This window comes from Struthio camelus, chromosome 3 (assembly GCF_040807025.1).
Source record: "Struthio camelus isolate bStrCam1 chromosome 3, bStrCam1.hap1, whole genome shotgun sequence".
NCBI lineage: Eukaryota > Metazoa > Chordata > Aves > Struthioniformes > Struthionidae > Struthio > Struthio camelus.
Genome location: NC_090944.1, coordinates 89,569,870 through 89,590,078, shown reverse-complemented (window position 1 = coordinate 89,590,078; position 20,209 = coordinate 89,569,870). Strand labels below are relative to the sequence as shown.

At 43.7% G+C, this 20,209-nt stretch overlaps 1 protein-coding gene and 1 long non-coding RNA gene across 3 annotated transcripts in view; one reads left to right on the top strand and one right to left on the bottom strand.

The window, feature by feature from the left end:
• The window catches only part of TARBP1 (TAR (HIV-1) RNA binding protein 1), a 40,745-nt gene extending 35,666 nt beyond the window's left edge, over positions 1-5,079 (bottom strand). Inside the window, exons 1-5 of one of the 2 annotated variants that reach the window (XM_068938999.1) lie at positions 5,034-5,079; positions 3,209-3,306; positions 2,256-2,325; positions 1,664-1,812; positions 442-494 (exon numbers count right to left, since the gene is read on the bottom strand). In XM_068938999.1, the coding sequence (XP_068795100.1) occupies positions 442-494; positions 1,664-1,812; positions 2,256-2,325; positions 3,209-3,232 (296 nt within the window). In that variant the 5' untranslated portion in view covers positions 3,233-3,306; positions 5,034-5,079. Of the gene's footprint in view, positions 1-441; positions 495-1,663; positions 1,813-2,255; positions 2,326-3,208; positions 3,307-4,213 lie in introns of both variants that reach the window. The other variant, XM_068938998.1, reaches the window with a different exon arrangement.
• Positions 5,080-11,811: 6,732 nt separating this feature from the next.
• LOC138066792 (uncharacterized) lies at positions 11,812-18,757 on the top strand. Its single transcript, XR_011140292.1, has 3 exons — positions 11,812-11,909; positions 12,500-12,583; positions 16,052-18,757. It is a non-coding gene; the product is annotated as an uncharacterized lncRNA (long non-coding RNA).
• The last annotated feature ends 1,452 nt before the right edge of the window (positions 18,758-20,209 follow it).

Below are 20,209 nucleotides of genomic sequence, written 5' to 3'. Positions count from 1 at the left end.
CCTGAAGAGAAAGGGTCACGTTTGTCCTGCAGTGTTCAGATGAAACAACCAGCTTTGACTATGCTTTATACAGACAGCCAGAACCACCAAATTCAACTGTACACCAAGTTAGCAAGTGACAGTCACACTTTTTCTTCCAGAACTGCATAAACAGTGTGAACTTTTCTAGCTGCCTCTCCAACAAGCAAGGCTGTACCAACACTGCTCTGAACTGAATTTCAGTGTACTAGTTGTAACCCAAGCCATATCCCCTGGCCAATGAGCGCTTGATTCCCCATTCTCAGTACTTCCCATGCAATAGAAAAAGGACTGACTGTCTTCAGTACAATGAATGCATAGCAACCCGCAACTCCTCAAATTTGTGTTTGTTCTTTATGTATTTACAGCATCAGTCTTATTAGAACACATTTCCAGTAGTCCATTTAATAATCAATCTCTTACCTGCTATAAAGAGAACTTTCTGACAGGGCATCCATTAATGGCCCGATAACAAACTGATAAAAGAAAACAAGAACAACGGCTAAATGCACATTCAAAAGGAATTGTTACGCAGAGTCTAACTAGAATTATTTCATCTGTCCTTAAAAGGACAGAAAAAGTCAGAAATTAGAGAACACTCTTTCCAGTAGCAGAGGAAGGAGTAGCCAAAGTACAAGGAACAAAAAGAGAAGCGGGAGCAGGTGCATGAATAAGTAAAACATTTTTCTCACCAGGTACATTTCACAGAGCACTGTGAAAGGCATGGATTAGTAAGAAATGATTATAAAAAATGGATGAGGAACTGATGGCATTTAGCATAAAAAGAAAAAAGATATTTAAACATGAAATACGAGAAAGACTAGAGCCCAACACTGGTAGAAGGATTTAGAAATTTTTTATACAATAACGCGCCTGTGTGTGTCATATATGTATTTATTTATTTACGTTAAGGTTGATTGGACTTCAAGCCAGCAATCAAGAGGCTGACTTAATTTGTAGAAATCAGAAACGTTAGCTTTTGAGGACAAGGTTCCTTCTATGAAGGAGAGAACGAAGAAATAATAGTACAACATAGATCACTCCTTACTAAGGTGTAAGCTGGTTGGGGAGTCAACCTACACTCAATGCTAATTAAAACTAGCTCAAACCTACAATATTTCATTCCACACGTAAAAATCTCTATGTAAAGTATGTAATATACTGATTATACTACAGAGACTTTCAAACCTCCTCACAAGGAGGTCTAACAATGGATCTTCAAAAATCTCTCCTTGAGCGGGAGACACTGTGCACAGGCTTAAGGTCTGTTGAACAAGTTTACCCAAGGCTCTGTTCAATAAAGACAACCAACAGTTCTGGAAAGGTTCAGGGGCTCTGGAAATCTGAAGCATCAACATTCCCTGCTCCAGGATTTTCATTTCTGATAAGAAACTTCAATAAACTGGGTGCTAGCTTCAATTAGAGAGCATTAGTTTGAAATATGGGGTTCTGCCTACTGCGGCCATTTTAAAAATAATTTTACATTTGACATCACTTACAAATACTGCTATCACTTGTACAGCTAAATATGAGGGTATTTTTATAGAGTTTGTCTAATCTCAACACTATCGAGACAATAACGCTACAGATGCCACAAGCTAAAACGTCTGTTTGTTCTGGTAAGTAGCAGGGAAAGCACCCTTACCTCCGAAAACTCAAGTGAATTTGGTAGATGCTTTGTTTCATAAAGCTCCAGAAAATGAAAAATGCCTTCCTTTGTCAATGTTTTATTCTCGCTGTCAAACATTCTTTTATAGATGCACATGTGCCAAGATGGGTGAAATAACCAACAACCTGTTACACAAACAAATTCTTCTAAACCGATACAGAAAGAGTGACACATTAGCACACTCGTTTATGAAACGGTACATTTTAAGGGAATGCGTCAAACTAACACACAAGTTACTGACATTCTAGTTAACATGACACTGCACAATGCATTTCAGAATGACGACTATAGTTACTCTATTTATAAAAATACCCTAACAGATCTCCAATACAAAAAAAAATATATTTTACATGGTTTTTAAAACTTACTCTCTGATTTTAGTGATTACAACTTAAAATTACTATCTATGCCCAGAGCAGACTCACAAACGATGGCACGGCCGCCCAGAAAACAGCTGATTTGAGAAACAAAACATAACAAAGAGCTGCTACTAAAACTAGGAAGAAAATAAAACACCAGGCTTCATAGTCCAATACTTAAAAAACGTTTGAGAAGAGTTAGGTCTTACCTTTTTTCCCTGATATAGCATGCTCAAATAAGCTGTTTAACTTTGGTAATACTGGCTTTATGACATGGATCTGAAATGCAAATCAGATGTTACATAAGTATTTTACATCTCAAACGTTAAATCCAACCTTTAGTTATGGACTAGAATTTATTACCAAGAGTATTAACATATTAATTGGTAATGTAACTGCACTTAAATAAATAAGCATGCTTTGACCCAGGGCCTGTGCAACTGATCCTAGGATTTGATACATAACACCTGTGTTAAGATCTTAGTTTAGCACTGAAGAAAAAAAATACACTTTTATGCTACAGTATCACAGCAATATAACTTCCTAACAACTTTATTCATAGAAACTGCAACGCAGGACTTTCAAATATAAGAGCACAAAACTCTAAAACTAAACGTTTTTGGTAAATGCTATACAGGACAACTACCCACAAATAAAATAAAACGCAAAGACGGAGTCGCAACTGATAGTTAATACCGTAACACCATGCAGCTATATAGGCCTCAAGCCAACAGGAAACTTTCTGCCAAGTACACTGGACTTTCAGTCAAGCTTAACATCATTTTCATCCAAAGGATGTAGTGTCCTCTCCTGGAAAGAAGTTACTGAGTGCAATAGCCTGATTTTCCCCTGAGACATAGGGTACCCATGGTCTTGCCATCAGCTGCAATCCAGGTTTTCCTTTCTTAACTCAATCCACTGCTTTAAACAGAATTATTTCAAAGATAGATGAGAGCTCTAAATTTATTGCAAATGAATGACACGCACTCTATGTCCTTCAAAACTTAATTCTGAAATCAAAAATATGCTTCTCAATGTATATTTAAACACCTTCAATTGTTACATATGGATATAGTTTATCTAAATAAATGTTTACAGTATATGAACCAAAAATAACATACCGCATAAACAAAGATAAGCACAGATTTTAATATCCCCTTACCTGGTTTCCCTCCAGAGTTTCCATTATCAAAATGTAAGTTTCCCAAAATTGTAGCAGTTCTTCATTCTTCTCAACAGACCACCAAAACAGACTTGACTCTAATTAAAAAAAAAAAAAGAGAGAGAGAGAGAGATTTAAACACAATTCCTCCAGCATCTTTTAGGCAAAAGACTTAACGTCACATCCTGACTAAGATGGAGAGTGAACCTTGTTTTTTACCCTGCCTCACTGCTACAGAAATAAAAACTTTGCTTCAGCAGGGCCATCATAAAAAATTCTGCAGGGAAACGCACACCTGCAAGACTTTCTTTTGTTTCATTATTTCCACGTAGCAACCAGTAGGACATAACATACTCAGTCGCCCTGGCATTTTCTGAGCGAGGTGGCTCGGGTAAGAAGCGAACTACAACAACGCCTCTCAGGAAGTAGGGCAGTGCCTGCTCCTGCTCCCCTCTTACCCTAACAGGGGGGCTGAACCCCGCCAGGCGCAAACTCCGTGCTCAGCCCTGGCAAGAGCCAACACCAACTTTTACCACCGTAAGCGCCGGGGTAGGACGGCATCTTCTAGCCTACTGCGTCTTAAAACGATTATTCAGGCATCAAAAGAGGGAAATAAAACTCCCCCCAAAGATTAGTAAAACTCCAGAAAACTCATGCAAAACAACATCCTAATTTTACAGGCGGCTGCCACACAGGCTAAGCAGCTTTCGCCCGCTCAGAAGGTGCTCCTGAAGGAAGGCAATCCAGCCAGGCCAGCTTGCCTGTGTGTAAGCTGGTGCACGCCTTAGAGCGCCCCACACCTTCTGAAAAAGCCACTTTTAACACAAAACAGAAAAAAAAGAAAAAGGAAAAAAAAAGCGCTCATTCTCCAGCACAGGCTAAGCTAGCACTTCCCACCCTTCCCACAGGTGCAGCAAGAGGGCTGGGGAGGAAGAATAAACAAGAAGCCTCTCACACTTTTACCCCACCCCTCCGCTACATAACCCGCCCCCAGCTCGCCCGTACCGTCTCCGCCGCCCGGCGGGCACCGCAGCTCGGCGCGCTGGCTGGCCGCCCCGTCCACGGCCCGCTGCAGCAGGTAGCGGCCCCGCTTGCGGCACAGCGCGTCGCCCGCCCTCAGCCCCTCCTGCACCAGCCGCCAGAAGCGCGGGCAGAGCCGCGCGTCCAGCGCCGCCGCCCCGAACAGCCCCTCGCCCAGGGCGCTCAGCGCCAGCAGCGCCCGCGCCGCCCGCGGGGGGGCGCCGCCGCCGCCGCCCACCAGCCCCTCCCACACCCGCCGCAGCGCCGCGCCGTTGCCGCCCAGCGCCGGCAGCAGCCGCGCCGCCGCCAGCGCCGCCGCCGCCTCGCCCTCCTGCCGCAGCAGCGCCAGCGCCGCCGCCGCGCACTGCTCCGCCAGCGCCGGCTCCTCCAGCCGCGGCGCCGCCGCCACCAGCGCCTCCACCGCCGCCTCGGCGCCCGGCCCGCCGCCCGCCGCCGCCAGCTCGGCCAGGGCGTCGCGGGCCAGGCGCGCCGCCAGCGGCGCCCCGCACAGCTCCACGCAGTGCCGCAGCGCCCCCCGCGCCGCCCGCGCCAGCCGCAGCCCCTCCGCGCCCCCCGCCGCCGCCTCCGCGCCGCGCAGCAGCGGCCGGCACCGCTCCAGCGCCACCTCCCAGGCGGCCCGCCGCAGCGCCTCCGCCTCGCCCGCGCCGGGCGGGCCGCCCGCGGCCAGGCGCTGCAGCAGGAGGCGCAGCGCCTCCGCGCGCTCCGCGGAGAGCGGCGCGCACACGGCGCGCAGCAGCGCGCAGGGGTCGCCGCACCGCGCCAGCAGCGCGTCGGCCAGCACCACCTCCATCCTGCCGGCCGCCGGGACGGGGGGGCGTCTGCGCACGCGCCGTCGCGCGGGCGGGGCGGGGCGGGGCGGGGGAGAGGGCGGGGCGCAGGCGCCGCCCTGGCTCGGCCCTAGCGGACCGCGCGCGCCGTTGGCGACCGTTGGGATTTGGTTGCGCCCGGCGGGCTTTGCGCCGCGGAGGGGCCGAGGCGGGAGGCGAGGTGGAGTGAGGGGCGTTGAGGTGCTGGGCTGTGCTGCCTCCGCCTCGCACGCGGGCTCCCGGCCCCGTCAGCGTAAAGGCAGGCCTCGTAAAGAGCGGAGGGGCAGGGGCAAGCAGCTCCCATGGGCTGGTCACGGAAAAAGTTACATGAGTTTTGTGGCCGTCGCTCAAACTTTGGAAAGGGAAAGAGCTTCAGGAAAGCTGTGGCTTCTGGGGTTATGGCATTATATGATGTTATAAATTTACACCACCTACACTTGCACAGAAGTATGTACGTGCACGTATGAAAGCTTCCAGTCATCCTGGTTGCTAAGCAAAGCTTTACCGTCTCTGCCCTCAAACACTGAGCACAGGAGGGCCTAATAGAAGGACCCCAGAGGGTCTTGGAGGTGGCTGAAGCTACTTCATTTGAGACCGTAAAAATTCTATTTATGTTTGGTGTGCGTTACAACACCGGATCAAGCAGGAGCGGACACACGGACAGAATGCTCTGTTCTCCTGTCTCTGCTTGTTGTCATTCGTGCCAATATAAATGGGTGTTTTCTAGCTGTGCAGAACTGTCTGCGTTGTAATTGCAGAATACCAAAGATCTACCTGCAAACCCTGCATCTGTCTCAAATGACAATGGTAGGTGTTCCTGGACACTGGAACTGTGCTGGTCTCCGCAGTCCCCTGCGTGCAGAGAGGCGGCACCTGATCCCGAAAACACGCTAAGGCAGTTTAATTTATTGGTTATAGCCACTGGCATACCCAGAAGGTAACTAAGCAGAACAAGCTGGTTTCCAGTAAGCCTCGCTAATTCACCATGCAGGTTGTACAACTTCCATGAAAAAATTTTAGGGATCAGCATATCAAAAGTGGTTGCAAACCACTCTCCTAGAAGACATGGCCATAGCAAATGGCAAACCTGGAACTGTCTGGTCCTGTCAAAGCAATGGTCAAGAAATTCCTAGAGCAGCAGGACATGGTTTCCAATGGTTATGGGAGTTACTTTGGCTAAACAATAGCTTCTTAGGTGTCTAATGAAAAAGAAATACTTACTGAAAGTTTTCAGGCTGAGATACCACTTGATCTTTCCCTCCAAAGCACGTAAATATATTCTCCCTCCTTTTCCTTGCTACCCAGTTCTCCAAAACTTTCAGAAATTCGATATCTTTGAGAGTCTACCAACTGCAAAATGGCTGAAGCTTCTTAGTAAAAGTGAACCTACAGTGTGACTGTGTATGCGGTATATTCCAGGAAAAGAAAGTGAAAAGAAGTTATTTTAAGCCAGTTAGCTAACTGACATGGTTTGAATATGCATTAGCATTCTGTATGTATTTGGTTAAATGTGAACTCTGTAATGAGGAAAGAGCTTAAGAAAACAGACACAGTCCAAACTAATGCATTTATTTAAATATAAACCTTAGTACTTAGTTTCATACACACAAAAACATTTTTCAGAGGAGGAATGAGCAGGATATATGAAATTATGCTTGCAGTTGAAATCTCTTTCACGGCATAATATGCTTTGTTTGCTTTTTCATATGCTGTGATGCCTTTATTTGCTGATTTTTCCATTTCTTACTTGTAGCATGCAGTCCAGACAAATTGTAGGTGTTTCTTTTGTCAGTCTTGACAAAGCTCCAAGGAGGATATCCCTTCCATATTACAGTGTTAGTCTTCCCTTCAGGCTCACTTGGTGCTTAACTAAATGAAGCTTTAAAAGTCTGCACAACCAGTAGTCACCAAAACTGAACAAAATACCAGGTGCTTTGCTCTTCTCCAGTATTGTCTGAATTCTTCCTTTCCGTTATTTTTATCACAGTGGGGTGCCAACTCTAAAGCCCTGTTGTGTCACGTTAGATGTCGGCATTTAAATTTGAACCATTTTATTGCTGATCATCCTATCAGACAAAAAGTAGAAGTAAGTGAGAAACTAAGTCGATGGGAGGCTGGACTAGGAAGCTCCTGACTGGAACGCAATGCAGAAAGATAAAGTAGAGGACAAAAAAGCAAAAAGGTGGATATGGTGTAAAGAGAAAGGAAAGGCAGAAGGGAGGTCATAAAAAGGAATATTTTACCCTCTGACTGGTGCTGAATACACCAGGAAGGCACTCAGTAAATAATAGATAAAATTTAGTCAGTACATAAATGTCAAGCTCTAGGCGTGATCTTTGCTGTAAATCTTCCATTAACAATAGCAGTGGTTCTGCCATGTGCCAAGAGTGGAAGGTAGTGCAAAAAACTTTATACTTTGGCGGACATCACAAAGAGATGGTGTCTTCTCCATAGGCTGAGCCTAACACTTTTGCTATATGCCAAGGATGGCCAAACCTCCTGTTCCAAGAGGCAGCTTTTTGTAATTTTCAAATGGCAGGAGCCACTGTTCATACCCTCACACCATACTCCCTAAGTGTCCGTGTGCCAGGACTCTAAATTCGTGTTTTCTGGCTCTACGTTTTTGAACATACACCCCTACCTCCCCAAAAGCCTCATCCCGTTCTGTTTCCCTCATCCCCCAAGGCTATCCCAGCCCTCTCCTCCCTTCTTCCCAAGAGAGCCCTGCTCCCAGGTCCCTAACCTGCAAGCTGCAACTGCGTCTAGGATCCCAAACTGCTTTCACCTCCCCCACACCTGCCAAATCCCTCACATGCTCTGCCCTACTATTTAGAACAACTTCTGTAATATTCTATACTTTCTGACTTACCCAGACTGTATGTATCTCTACACTGCTTATCACATGACTTGGTTTGACAGAGACATATATGAGGAGAGAAACTGAAGAAAGCCTGGGTGCATGCTGACACTGATCTGCCACTCAACAGCTCATAGGCCACATGATTCAGTGAGCCACCGCTTGCCCACCACCTGCTAGTATTTGCTGACTGCCAGCTCTGAGAGGCCACGGGGCCAGAACAGCCTCCAATATGACCTGGACTACCCAGAGGAAAACTTACATTATGACAGCCTGCGCCTGCCTGACCATAATCCTCTGTGCTATTTCCATATTCTGGGTACTTTGGATCAACTTGACACGTCCCCTCCAGCCTCAGCATGTCGCCTAGACCAAAGGTTGAAATAGCTTGGGTATTCTGGAGAAGACAGCCTGCAGCTGTTTTCTTTCTGTGTCATATGAAATGCTCTCCCTCAAATTCATCTATTTTAGAAACCTAGGACTGAGAGGAATTACCTGGATCATCAAAACCAGTGCACCACAATAGCAGACAGCCCTGAAATAAATGGCCAGTCCAGATGTCCTTTTTACAGGCCACTGCTGTCTATAGGCCAGAAAATACTTATCAACTCCCTATAACAGATGTAGGGCTTACTGCACGCTCTCCTACCTAGAGCCTCTCTGTGTCTTGCTCTCCAGGCAATTACCTAGCCTATAAGAGGTAGGACAAAGATGAGGAACGTGCGTTATTGCCAACTCATATCTGAACTTTATAGTGCTTTTAATAGCGCACTTTAACTTTTGCTGAATGTTAGGGTTTCCAGCGCATGACCAAGTTGGGGCTAATTTTACAGCTCAGGTACTTGACACTGAGAGTTTATTGGGTTTTCGTCAGGACCCAGCCATATTATTACACTAATTTAGCAATACAAGAGGGCTAGGATGCCCTCTTCATACCCCTAGTTAAAAAATCAATGCCTTAGTTAACTTCATGCTCTTTTCTACAAGTTATGTTTGTTATGTAAATGTTATGTAAATGTTTTTTCTCTGTGACCACACAGTCAAACAATTCTGTACTAGGAACATTCTAATGGATCATCATTCCAGCCGTTGATCATGTAGGAAAAGGACTGTAGACAAAACTGCAGTATAAACTACAGACGATCAGTTATAAGTCTTGGAAATACCCATGTACAATTTTGGAAACATGTATCATACAGTTGCCATAAAGGCACCGTTGAGCTGAGCCACAACATTAGATTATTAGACACCGGGACAAAATTATGTGTTTAAAAAGTTTAGTCTTGATGATGTAAATCACACAAAATACCTTTCTTCTCATGAAAGCTTTTACAGTGCCACGCTGCCACCTGCACATTTACAGATAATTTGGCACAGTTCATAAAAGGAGGGCTCAGCTGACTCTGCAGCATGATTCTTTCCCCACTGGAGCCCATGGGATGGGCCTGTATAGCGTAAGTTCTATAGGGGGATTCAGAACATAACACTGCCCTTTTCTCTCCTCTTCCACTGATGGCAGAAGTGCACGGGAGATTTCTGGTAAGGGGTCATACAGGAGATTTACCACCACATCCCTATCCCACTATAAAATGGGCCTTAATTAAAGCCCACTGAAATGCACAGAGGGGCTCCTTATAATAAATCTTAACTGGTAGTTAAGTGTATTCGTGTTCTAATCTACAATTGGCAAACAAACAAACGGCAGTCTGTGTGACTCTTGCATGAATCTTACTGCAGGACAGCACTTGCAATGAGGAGCATACAAGGGAAAAGGGGACCAGGTGCTATGGTAAAGGTTCATATCAGGATCCCAGGTGCAGACACAGAGATATTTTCTAAGTTTAGCTGAAGCTGGACAAGATCAGTAGAAGTGGAAGGACCAGAAAGGGGCTATACATGAGAAACTTCTGCCTATCTGTCAGGGGCAAAGAAAAGAGAGTTGCAAGAGGTGAGAAAGGGAAAGAAGGCCACCTTATTTTTGTCAGTTTGCTGTAGTTACAGCCCAGGAACCCTTTTGCTAAGAGGGCTAAGAGCAAAAGTCTTCAAACTGAGAAAGGAAGTAATTTATGTATGTATGGCCAAGAAAGCTGGTCACAACATTTCTACCTGGTGGCTGTGCTGTTATCTCCTGATCCCCTCACACTCAGCTTCATTGCCCCCCTCGACTCTCCTCTAAACCTCTCTTCCTGCTCTTCCACCTCACTATGCAAGCATGCTTTAAGCTTTCCCATTTTAAAACAAGACTCATCTCTCCAGCTACTGCCCTGTCTTCCTCCTCCCTCTCATTTCTGAACTCACTACCCATTTACAGCTAGTCTGGAGTTCATCTGCTCCAGTTGCGTTTCAGTCCCTCGGTGACCAGTTCCTTGCAGTCAACAAGAACTGCTCTTGCCAAAGTTTTCAGTTAAGGGAAATGTAGCATTCCACTCAACAAGTTTCAGTATCATCTTCTTCCAGTCATCCCTTGCTTTGTAACTCCATCCACTTGCCACTCAGATGTTCTTTAGTTCGTATGTTCAAAATCATCTTCCACTCCTGCCTTCTGTGAACAGGTCCTGAGCGCTCCACTGTTGATTTCCCTGCTCCTTTCTCAGCTTTCCATCCCTACCTTTGAGTATTCTCAACCAAAAATGCAAAATCTGCTTCTCTATGTGGAATATGACCAGATCTGTCTTTCTTGCAACTCTTGCATACCTATCAAAACTAAAACTTAAGTTCCTCTCTTTAGGAGGTCACAAGATGAAACCACCAGCTTAAGCCCTAAAGGGCTACAGCAGAAGTCTTCATTTTCCAGCCACGTTACTCTTTATCCCTTTTTCAGTCACCAAGGACTCATCAGTCCCATTACCTGAAAGTTAATTTCAACACTGACTTCATCTGGGATTCTTATATCCCAGTCTGTCTAAGTATGTCTACTCTTATTGCACACATGTACCTTGTTGAGTAGCTAGCTCTCACGTTTCTGTCACCAGACTCCATTGTGAAATACAGACAAACCCTAAATCTTGCAAATTCTGCCTGCAGAATGTCCCCCAAATAGGCCCATTCCTATCTACCCACATACTTAAAATTATTGTCTGGGCTGTCACCCTACTACCTCAATATCCCCTAACAAAAGCAATCTTACCTTAATTCGATCTTGCTGTTGTGTGTTTCTTAGCCTGCTGTTCTGATCTTGCCACCTCTCTCTTTATGTCCCTCTGCTGGCTCCCTCTTCTGTGCTCCATCAGACACAAGCTGCTTCTTTTCACTTTCCCTTTACAGCCCCATTACGGTCTATCCTGCCCCATCCTCTTATCTAATACCAAGACATTGACTTCCATACCCATGCTGACATTCTTAATTGTCCACTTATTAGACTTTCAGGTAAGCGCCTTCATGCTTCTTGCTTTTCCTCGTGCTAACTCCCACCTCATTTTCCTCTTTCATCTGCCAAACATTCCTTTGTTGTGACACCAACACAAGTTTTGACAATGAGTAGGTAGTTCATGGTCTGCCTTTTGTGTGGAAAGATAAGCTGATCTGTGTCTATCTTATCATCTCATTAGACTATTTTTTTCCTAAAGCAAAAAGAATTGGCAATTGCCTGGTGGCAGTAGTGCCCGGTGGCACTGCTGTAAGTGACAAGTAAGGAAAGTAGTAATTGCAATAAAGAAAGAAAGAAAGAAATCAGAAACTGGCAATGTGCCAAGCCACAGAGACGGAAATAAAAAGTAGATTAAGTCTTGCATCTGTGCTTTTTATAGGAAGAGAGTAAAAGGGGAATGAAAAGGTGGCTCACAGAGATAAGTGCTACAAGAGATAAAATTTTTGCAACCTTTCATACACTTGCACTTCCCTACATACATGCAGACTTGTAATTCATAGAGTTAGGTCAGATCCAGCTCTACATGCAGACTCTTCAACCGGACCCATCTGTGGAGGACTCCTTAAGAAAACATGAGAGTGAAGCCTTCACAATCTCTGCAGAACAGAAGATGGTGCTGTTGTCATTGAGGTTTGTCTTCCAATTTTTTTTCTTGTGAAAAAAAAGCCAAGGGGTAGTGGAGGGGAAGGGAAGGGAAGGGAAGGGAAGGGAAGGGAAGGGAAGGGAAGGGAAGAAAGGTTAACTGCCATTTCCATTATATTTAACCTGAGAAATTAAGAAACTCAAACGGTTTCAGAAAACAAGATGAACTATCTGATAGAGAGCCCTGATCTGCAGTTTTCAAGAGGCATTAGCACAGAGGGAGGTGTAAAAGCAATTAGGAGAAGCAGAGAGACAGCACAGACCTTATTCTTCGATGCTCTCTTACCCTTTTCCTTCAAGATACTCTCAACTAGGTTTAGGAAGGTGCCAAAAACTGTCACTTCCCCACTAACTTCCTAAGGAGCTATTATTAATCACTAACACCTGCAAAGATCAGGCCCAGTGTTTCTCAAGCCAGGCATTTGAAAACAGAGACATCAAAAAGCCCCATGGGACTTTCCAAAAAATAGCTTAAAATAATTGGAGACAGGGAAGGGGGAAGACCAGAATCAGGCAGGTAATGAGCAGCAGTGACTGCACTACTCTTGTACTCAACCATGGTCTGTTCACACTTTCAGCACTATCAGGGCCATGCTGCCTGGCTTCCTTTATCTGCTCTAGCAAGAAATCATGCATGAAGAAGAGCGGTCAGGAGACACCTGGTAAGACAGATATTGCAAAATAAGAAATGTAGAGGAAAGAAACAGTGAGGTACTTCTAAGATCATACTGCTCATATTGGACTGTGACATTACCCACATCTAGGTAAGAGATTCAAACCTGAAATTCTTCTTTGACAGGGCAGTACAGCTACGCTCATCCAAAACAACCATGATATTCATACATCTTTGAGGATGTTCATTTTAAAAATAAAGCCAGAGCTCTGTGGTTCTAACACTCTCAATATCCTCTGTTCTGAAGCAGAATTTAAAGGCAGTGAAAGGAAAGCAGTCGTGTTCAGTTAAATATTCATAGTGAATAGGAAGTTGCAAATCTATACTATGTGGTTTTATAGCATGAGCTATAGAGGGGAAGTTAAGTTGATAAATCTTGAGTTGGAGTAAGTGCAGTAGAATGGCGTGGAAAGGATGAATTAGAAGAAAGAATTAGATACAATCCTTTGCCATCTGTCTTTATTCTGCTAACCCATCTGACAGGACAGTACTGAAATCTGCAGTCATTTTTTATCTGCTTCATGTAGCTGAAGAGCATTTGCCATACCTACTGGAATGAAAATCTTTCCCAGTAACAGCCTGCTTCCCCGTTGGTTAACCCTACTTTCCATTTGTTTTCTTTTTTTAAAAAAAGTTAAGACTTCCCATTCAGCCATGGGCTACACCATTAATTTTTGACCTTTCCCCTTCACTAGAACTCAGAGCCAGGTGGTGAAGCTTAAATAGATTTGACTATTGGCTTTATAGGGAAGTAAGGGGGCTGGTAAAATCCATGCTTCTCCAGCTCTCAGCCTGAAAAGCTTGTTTAAGTCTGGAAGAAATGTGACAGTTGAGAAAATGTCCATGTGGTATCACGTAGTTTTTCCATAAAAACAGCCTTTGTCTGTAAGTCTTCATGCAGCAAATCGTGTAAACATGAGCTTAACTCTAAGCACATGCCTAAGTATTTTGCTGCCTCTGGATTTTAGCATACAGGGGATTCTACTGGTAATGAACCAGATAAGAGGATCTACTACAGTGGGGAAAATACTCCATACCTTCTGCATGAAAATTGACCAGCTGCAAACCCAGGAGCCTTTATTCTTTTTAAAAGCTCGGGGATAATACTGGCAGTAGAGCCTTACTGCAGGGAGACTGATAAAAGAAACCCAAATATACTAATACCAAACCACAACCTTTTTTCACTTCAGGAGAAATCCAGTTCTCACTTATTTCAGGGGGAATGGATCAAAATTGCACTTTATTTTGGAAAAAGGAAGGAAGGAAGAAAGGAAGGATGTAGAAGGAAAGAAGCAAGGTTCTACTTTATTTCCAGAGTATTTTTCTTTGCAAATGTGAAGATTGGCAAATTACTATCTTTTAAAAGGATGGCAGAGTATGAATAACTTTGTAGTTCCTTGGCTTAAGAAAATACAGCATCGTTGAATAGCTTTTCAATGGCAAACCAAAGTTTATCTGGTATTCGTTCTGAGGGCATAAAGGTAGCTCACTTTATACAGAAAAGCTACCTTTGATCTTCACATCAGTGGAGAAATTGGCCTGGCACTGGCTGAGCTTCCTTAGCCTGAAGTTTAGAAATGAGGGCCACAGTCCACTGCTGCCCTCCATCTTCAACAGTAATTTACATCAAAGTAAAGCAAGGAAAAACAGGTTTAAAATATTCCCCCTATGGTCCATACTACTTTAAGTTTACCTGGCACTGGTTTAGCTAACCTCACGCTCCAAAGATGTTTTCTCTGCACCCTGCCACTACATCCAATGATCTACACCCTTTTTAATCAATGTCTCATAATTCTTGAAGCTTCCCACAATAAAGGCATGACGTTATATTGTAAAAAAATAGCTTTCTTCAGAAAATATTTGAAATGGCCTTTTTTTCAGAAGCATTTAACCTTCTTAACCTAGCGCCTTCCTGGTTTCCACAGAAATTGATGTATAAATAAACACTGAGCAAAGCTGTTTCTTTAGAGTTCCTGCAGTCTTTTTTAGCATGAAACCAGTTTTGTAACACATGATCACACTGGCGTTATATTTGGAAGCCCACTCTAGAGATCTATGACAATTCTTCACCATCTATGCTTTAAAAAAACAGTATTTACAGTTCCTAGTGCAGATTATTCCTCACAAAAACATGTCGAAAACAAAAGCCGCAGAGAAAACTCCCAACTTTTGGTTAGCTCTGCAAGTAAGTTCTAAGACAAGCTATAGTAAGAGTCTCAATGTTGTTGCCAGGCCAGTGTGCACGTTTCTCCTTTACCTTTCGGATAAGATGCCCTCACATAACAAAAAGGTCCTAAATAACGGTGCTAATACGCGGTCTTTGACACTGAAAGCATAAAGACCAACTACTTCCATATTCTGGCTACACATCCTAAAATGTGATGCTACTCTGAAAAATAAGTCTAAAAATAGCACTGAGATATGTGCATGTGTGACTTTGTGTGTGGAAAAATTTAGCATTTCTCATCTCTTGATAGTCCTGTGTAAATGTGCTTGGTTTGTATTATATAAATACTTCCTCCATCTAAACAGCATTGAGGTAGACTCATCCCGGACTCTTAAAAAAACCAATTGTCTAGCTACTGATTTTTTGATAACTTTTAATAAAATTTTGTAAAACATACTTGGTTAATTAGTGCTTTCATATGAAATCCAAGACAGGATCCTGTTCATGTGCATTTAGAGTAACACAGAGATAAGAAAGAGTAAATAAGAGGTGAGACAAAGCCTATTTTTATCAGTAAAGTATGCTTTTACTTTAGAAAGAAAAATAACTAAATGACATTTTTACGGTCGTAATAACAGATCAAACCTTTCCTTTCTCTTAAAAAAATAGCCCCATATCTGGCAATAATTTTGGAAAGATACAATGTTTCATTAAGGATTGGCAATATTTATTAATTCTGCCATTCATTCAGGATTTCATAAGTCTCAAAATATACCTAAGAAATGAGGGAAAGGGAGAAGATTGAAATGAACATGTTCTTAAAAAAGAATATCAGAATTTTGACTACTGCAATAACAAAGAAAATCCAGCAGATGGTAGAAGGAGACCACAATGCTGAAAGGAGCGCTCTTGACATGTTATTACAGTTATGGCCATTAACCCTTAAAACAAGTTACTATCTCAGCATTCATAATGCACTGTAAGTATTTAAAACAAAAATAGGACCAGAATTGTTTAGACTATGCATTTTGTGCCTAAAACATTAAGTGAAAGAGTGTAGGACTGATTTTGACTAATGTTGCAAGTATATTATTTTAAGTGTGGAGCTTAGACTTTGTTTTAAAGCCAATTGACATCAATAGATGTCAAAAAATCACTTGAACTAGTAAAAATGATGGTGGTTGCTTGTATTTTGTCTGATGGTTGTTGGGGAGGGAGTGTATTTTATTTGTCTTCTTTCTTTTTTTTTTTTTTTTTACTGTTTTACGAGCATTTGGATTTACGGTTCAGGTGAGTGGCTGAAGATCATATCTGCACAACACAGAGACATAACAAGAAGGAAGGACATTACACTTTCTAGACCATATTTCCACACTGAGGGACAGGACCCTGCAGAGCTCCCCTATCTCCAGCAGCTTCCTGTCATGAGTAGTGAAGACCGAGAATCCAGGAATGTGTCTACTGTAATCCTAAGAAATCTGCATTTGGGAGGGGCTGACATTTTGTTTTATCTGGTTCATTCTTTAAATATTATCTCCAATTTCCATGTCTGGCTTACAGCATGTAAAGACAGACATTAAACATCTGAGAGACAACCCAGATCAGAGGCATCCAGATTTTGATGTGTAAAAGATGAACTGTTATAAAAACCAGTATCAGTGCAGGATGTTACTGTAATTGTGGTGGCACTTTCAGTAATCAGAATGGACTTGAGAAATGCCAGTATAGAAATGTAGGCAGGGGGATCCCTCTTTGCCATGCTCTGGGAAGGCTCTAGATGACCAGGTTCATCTGACATGTCCTTATGTCTCACTTCCTCCTGCCTCCTCGGTTGGCCCCGAGGCTGGCTGTCCCACAAGCACCCCAAGTGCTCCCTTGGCCTTAGCAGAAGGCCCATAAAAACACATTCTTCAAACAGCTTTCAAACAACTGAGATTATTTTACTACCTCAGGCTGAAAATAAAACTGATGGGAGCTTAGGCTCTTTTTGGTTTGTGGACCTCCTAGCATCCCTCCATCGGAGACATGCACCTCTTGCTGCAGGGCTCTAAAGTGGGCTGATGGTGGTTGCCTTACCACCAAAGTGGTTGGTCCCTTTCACAGAGTGGGTGGAAATAGCCAGGGGACTCCCACCGCTCCGACTTGGAAGGCTTGGCATCGGCACATCGTCTTCTAGCCTTCCAAAATGAGCAGCGGTTCTTTAGTCAGGCCTTAAGTGCAGCCCCATAAAAGGATATACTTATACGGTGCTCTTCCAAGGGCTCCCAAGACATACTGCCGACACGTCCGTCATTCGTTCGGCCCGTTGCAGTTGGCAGGAGAAACCAGCCTACGACTGCGGTGCAGCCGGAAGAACGAAGCCATGCTGCTGCCCACCCCACTCACACTCCCAGCCCTGCCTGCTGGCTCGCTGCTACCTGAGCTTTAGGGTCTAAGCGCTGCAGGCTTTACCCCTTCCTCTGTGCCTCCTGTCTTTCTCACCAAACACTTCCCAAAGTGACGTTATCATCTACCTAAGTGTCCGTATCTGTGACAAGTCCCAGTTGGGCACTTCAGTTTTGTAACTTTTCTTCCATCATGTTCGAGACAGCAGAATTAAACATGAATAACATAACCTGCTTGCCCCTATAACGTGCCATTACATACCCTTAACATCTGCCTCATTATATAGATAATGTACCACTTTTTTTTTTCTGACTCTTAACTTATTTTGGGAGCAAAGATATTTTCCTCCTTGTCTGAAGGGGCTGTTCTTTCATGCCTGAATATTGTACTGTCTCTTGTGTATACCTGGAAAGGGCCTTGGTATTGGAGTGAGTGTATCATTCACTTGTGATCACAGACAACTGCCTTCTGGTTGAGTTTTTCAGCCGTGTGTTTTCTATTCCCGTAGTCACTGCTCTTTTTCTTCTGCTTCGATCTAGTGCCCTGCCAATCAACTCTCAGCAGAGTGCGTAATTTACTGCTATCTTTGTGTCTTCTGTTCACAGCAGGTTAATGTATTTGAGGTTTCACTGAAATATGTATTTACAAGTGCTGCATTACATGAGCAAGGACTCATCTGCTCAAGAAAATAGTTTGCATCCCAGAACATGATCTATCCAGAGGAAATAGTTTTGATATAAATACCTTCTCCTGGTGGTAGTTCTGGGAGGTTTTTATTTCATCACTCACGGGAGGCTTTGGCTTTCATACATTTCTTCTGGTTGTCCGTGATGCCTTTCATCACTGCTAGACACATTAATGATATCACTGCTCTAGGCATCAAGAGATGTAAGCAGATAGAGCTGGGCTTTCTGTGAGATCGTTTCTCCATTCAAGAGCAGTTATGCTGTGTATTTTCCCTGTGCTCTTCAACATTAGTAAAATTTTAGAAATATTCAGTGCTAATTTGGCTTTGCCATTTGGTGGCAATACTGTGGCAATGATTGAAGTGAGGTAACCGGGGGATGAACTACAAGGAAACAGAGTTGTGTTCCCACAGCATGGGATAGTCTGCCTGCTAAAGTGCTTCACTGCTTTAAACTCATCCACTGCCCAGAAGCCTGAATAGCAGCCTACGATAACCAGATTTGGGGAGGTGGCATTTCTATTCCGTGGGGAGGCCGTGCGTTTCCACTGCTTCTTTTGCTGGTTGGCCCACACATACTACAACTGACCATCAGGTGTTGGATACTCTCAGTCACATTTGGCCGGGATAGATTATCACTGGCTTTCTATATCCAGACTGCAGTTCCCAAGATGGGCTGAACAATTCACAAGAAAGTTTCCATGCCCTGCAAGCTGAGAATTATATTTTCCTGTACACTCAGCCTGCCTTGATATGCAATATTCTGGAAAGGCAGCAGGGATGTTTTCCCCTGCTTTCTGTCCATTCCAACAGAAAAATGGAGGCGAGCACATCATTTATTCTCAAATCTCTTCAAATCCCTGAAGAGGTGAAGTTGGTTTGGCTGAGGCTTTCTGTGTCTTTGCCTCGTTTCTGTCAGATTCACATCCAACTGCCATATTTTTGGGCTGGGTGCAGTGGCAGCTGTATCCATGTCAGCCTTTTTCCTGTTTTTGAATACTCAAAAGAGAGTGTGGATGCTTCCGAGGCATATGCTGAAAGTGATGTGGGGCTGCCAACAGCAAGTTAAGATGCTCACCAATAGCTGATGATCATTTTCTGTTCAAGTAGTTTACTGCTCATTACACCTTCTACTTGTAAAGATTATTAAAAGATACAGCTTTTCAGTTTGGATGTATCTCCCTTCCGCTGGAGATAAAGATTAGCAAGTGGAACCTGCCTTTTTCTAAGGAGTAACACTCTTCATTAGCAACATGTTACATATCTGCCTTTTTGTTAAAGGTGGGATAATTCATCATCTGCTCTTCCACATGTGTGATAGCTGTGAGGATACCAATTGTCTATACTGCATCTTTGTCCAGTAGCTATATCAATGATTTGCACATATGTGAAAAATGTGGAAGAAATTTTGTCAGAAAGGTTACAAATCCCAGTAGACTCTGAATGGACTGTGCATATTTAAGAGTAGGAATCTGTTGTATTGCGCTAGTTTGCTGAGGTCAGTCCTAGCCCTTGGGAGATCAAGAGATGTCTCATGCAAGGCACTGCAAACTGTCCCAACACCATTACGGTTTTTTTCAACTTTAGATCTATTCTCTAACTCTTTCTTATCTGACAGATGAGGATGGGAGCATGACATATCGCAGCTTCTGCCACATGATCTCTTCCTCCATCCCCCGAACATCAGCAGCCATTCCACTGATCCTTTTTAATACATCTTGCTGACAGCGCTGATACTCTCCCATTTCAGGACTGATCCCAGTGCTGTTCTCAACCATCTGTGCTTTTCCTGGATGTGGTGAGGCATTTACTTTCCGTATCCAACAGTTCTTATCAATATCCCGTGTACCATGAATAAATTTGTTCTTGCCAAGCTGGGTATTTCCTCAGTTATAAGCACTCAGTTGAACACTTTTTTAGTGCTTGTTAAAGCTACCACAGCCTTTGAAAAGGGGTAGTCTGGCTGGCTTTTCAGCAGCAGACATGCTGCTTATGTGACTTGTGGCAGCCCCACAACATTAGCAAAGATGCCTTCCTTTTCCATTCCCTCTACTGCTCCAATTATTTTTTCCTTTAATGCTGTAGTTACTCCTGGAGGTGGGAGTTGTAAAGATGGAAATAGATGAAGGCACTTATATGCCTGGAAGACATCCTTCAAACACCTCTTCATATGCCTCCTAACAGCTTCATTGCGGGGATGCTAGTGAATATTGCCAGCTCAGCATTTTACTTTTAATTTGCTCTGCTTGCACTGACTGTGTGAATTGTTTGTCTGAAAGTTAGTGCCACTGTGTGTTGATGAATTCACTGGGTGTAGCTGAAAACAGAGGATTTGGTCTTGCCTGCAATACTGAAACATCACCACTTCCAAGGACTTT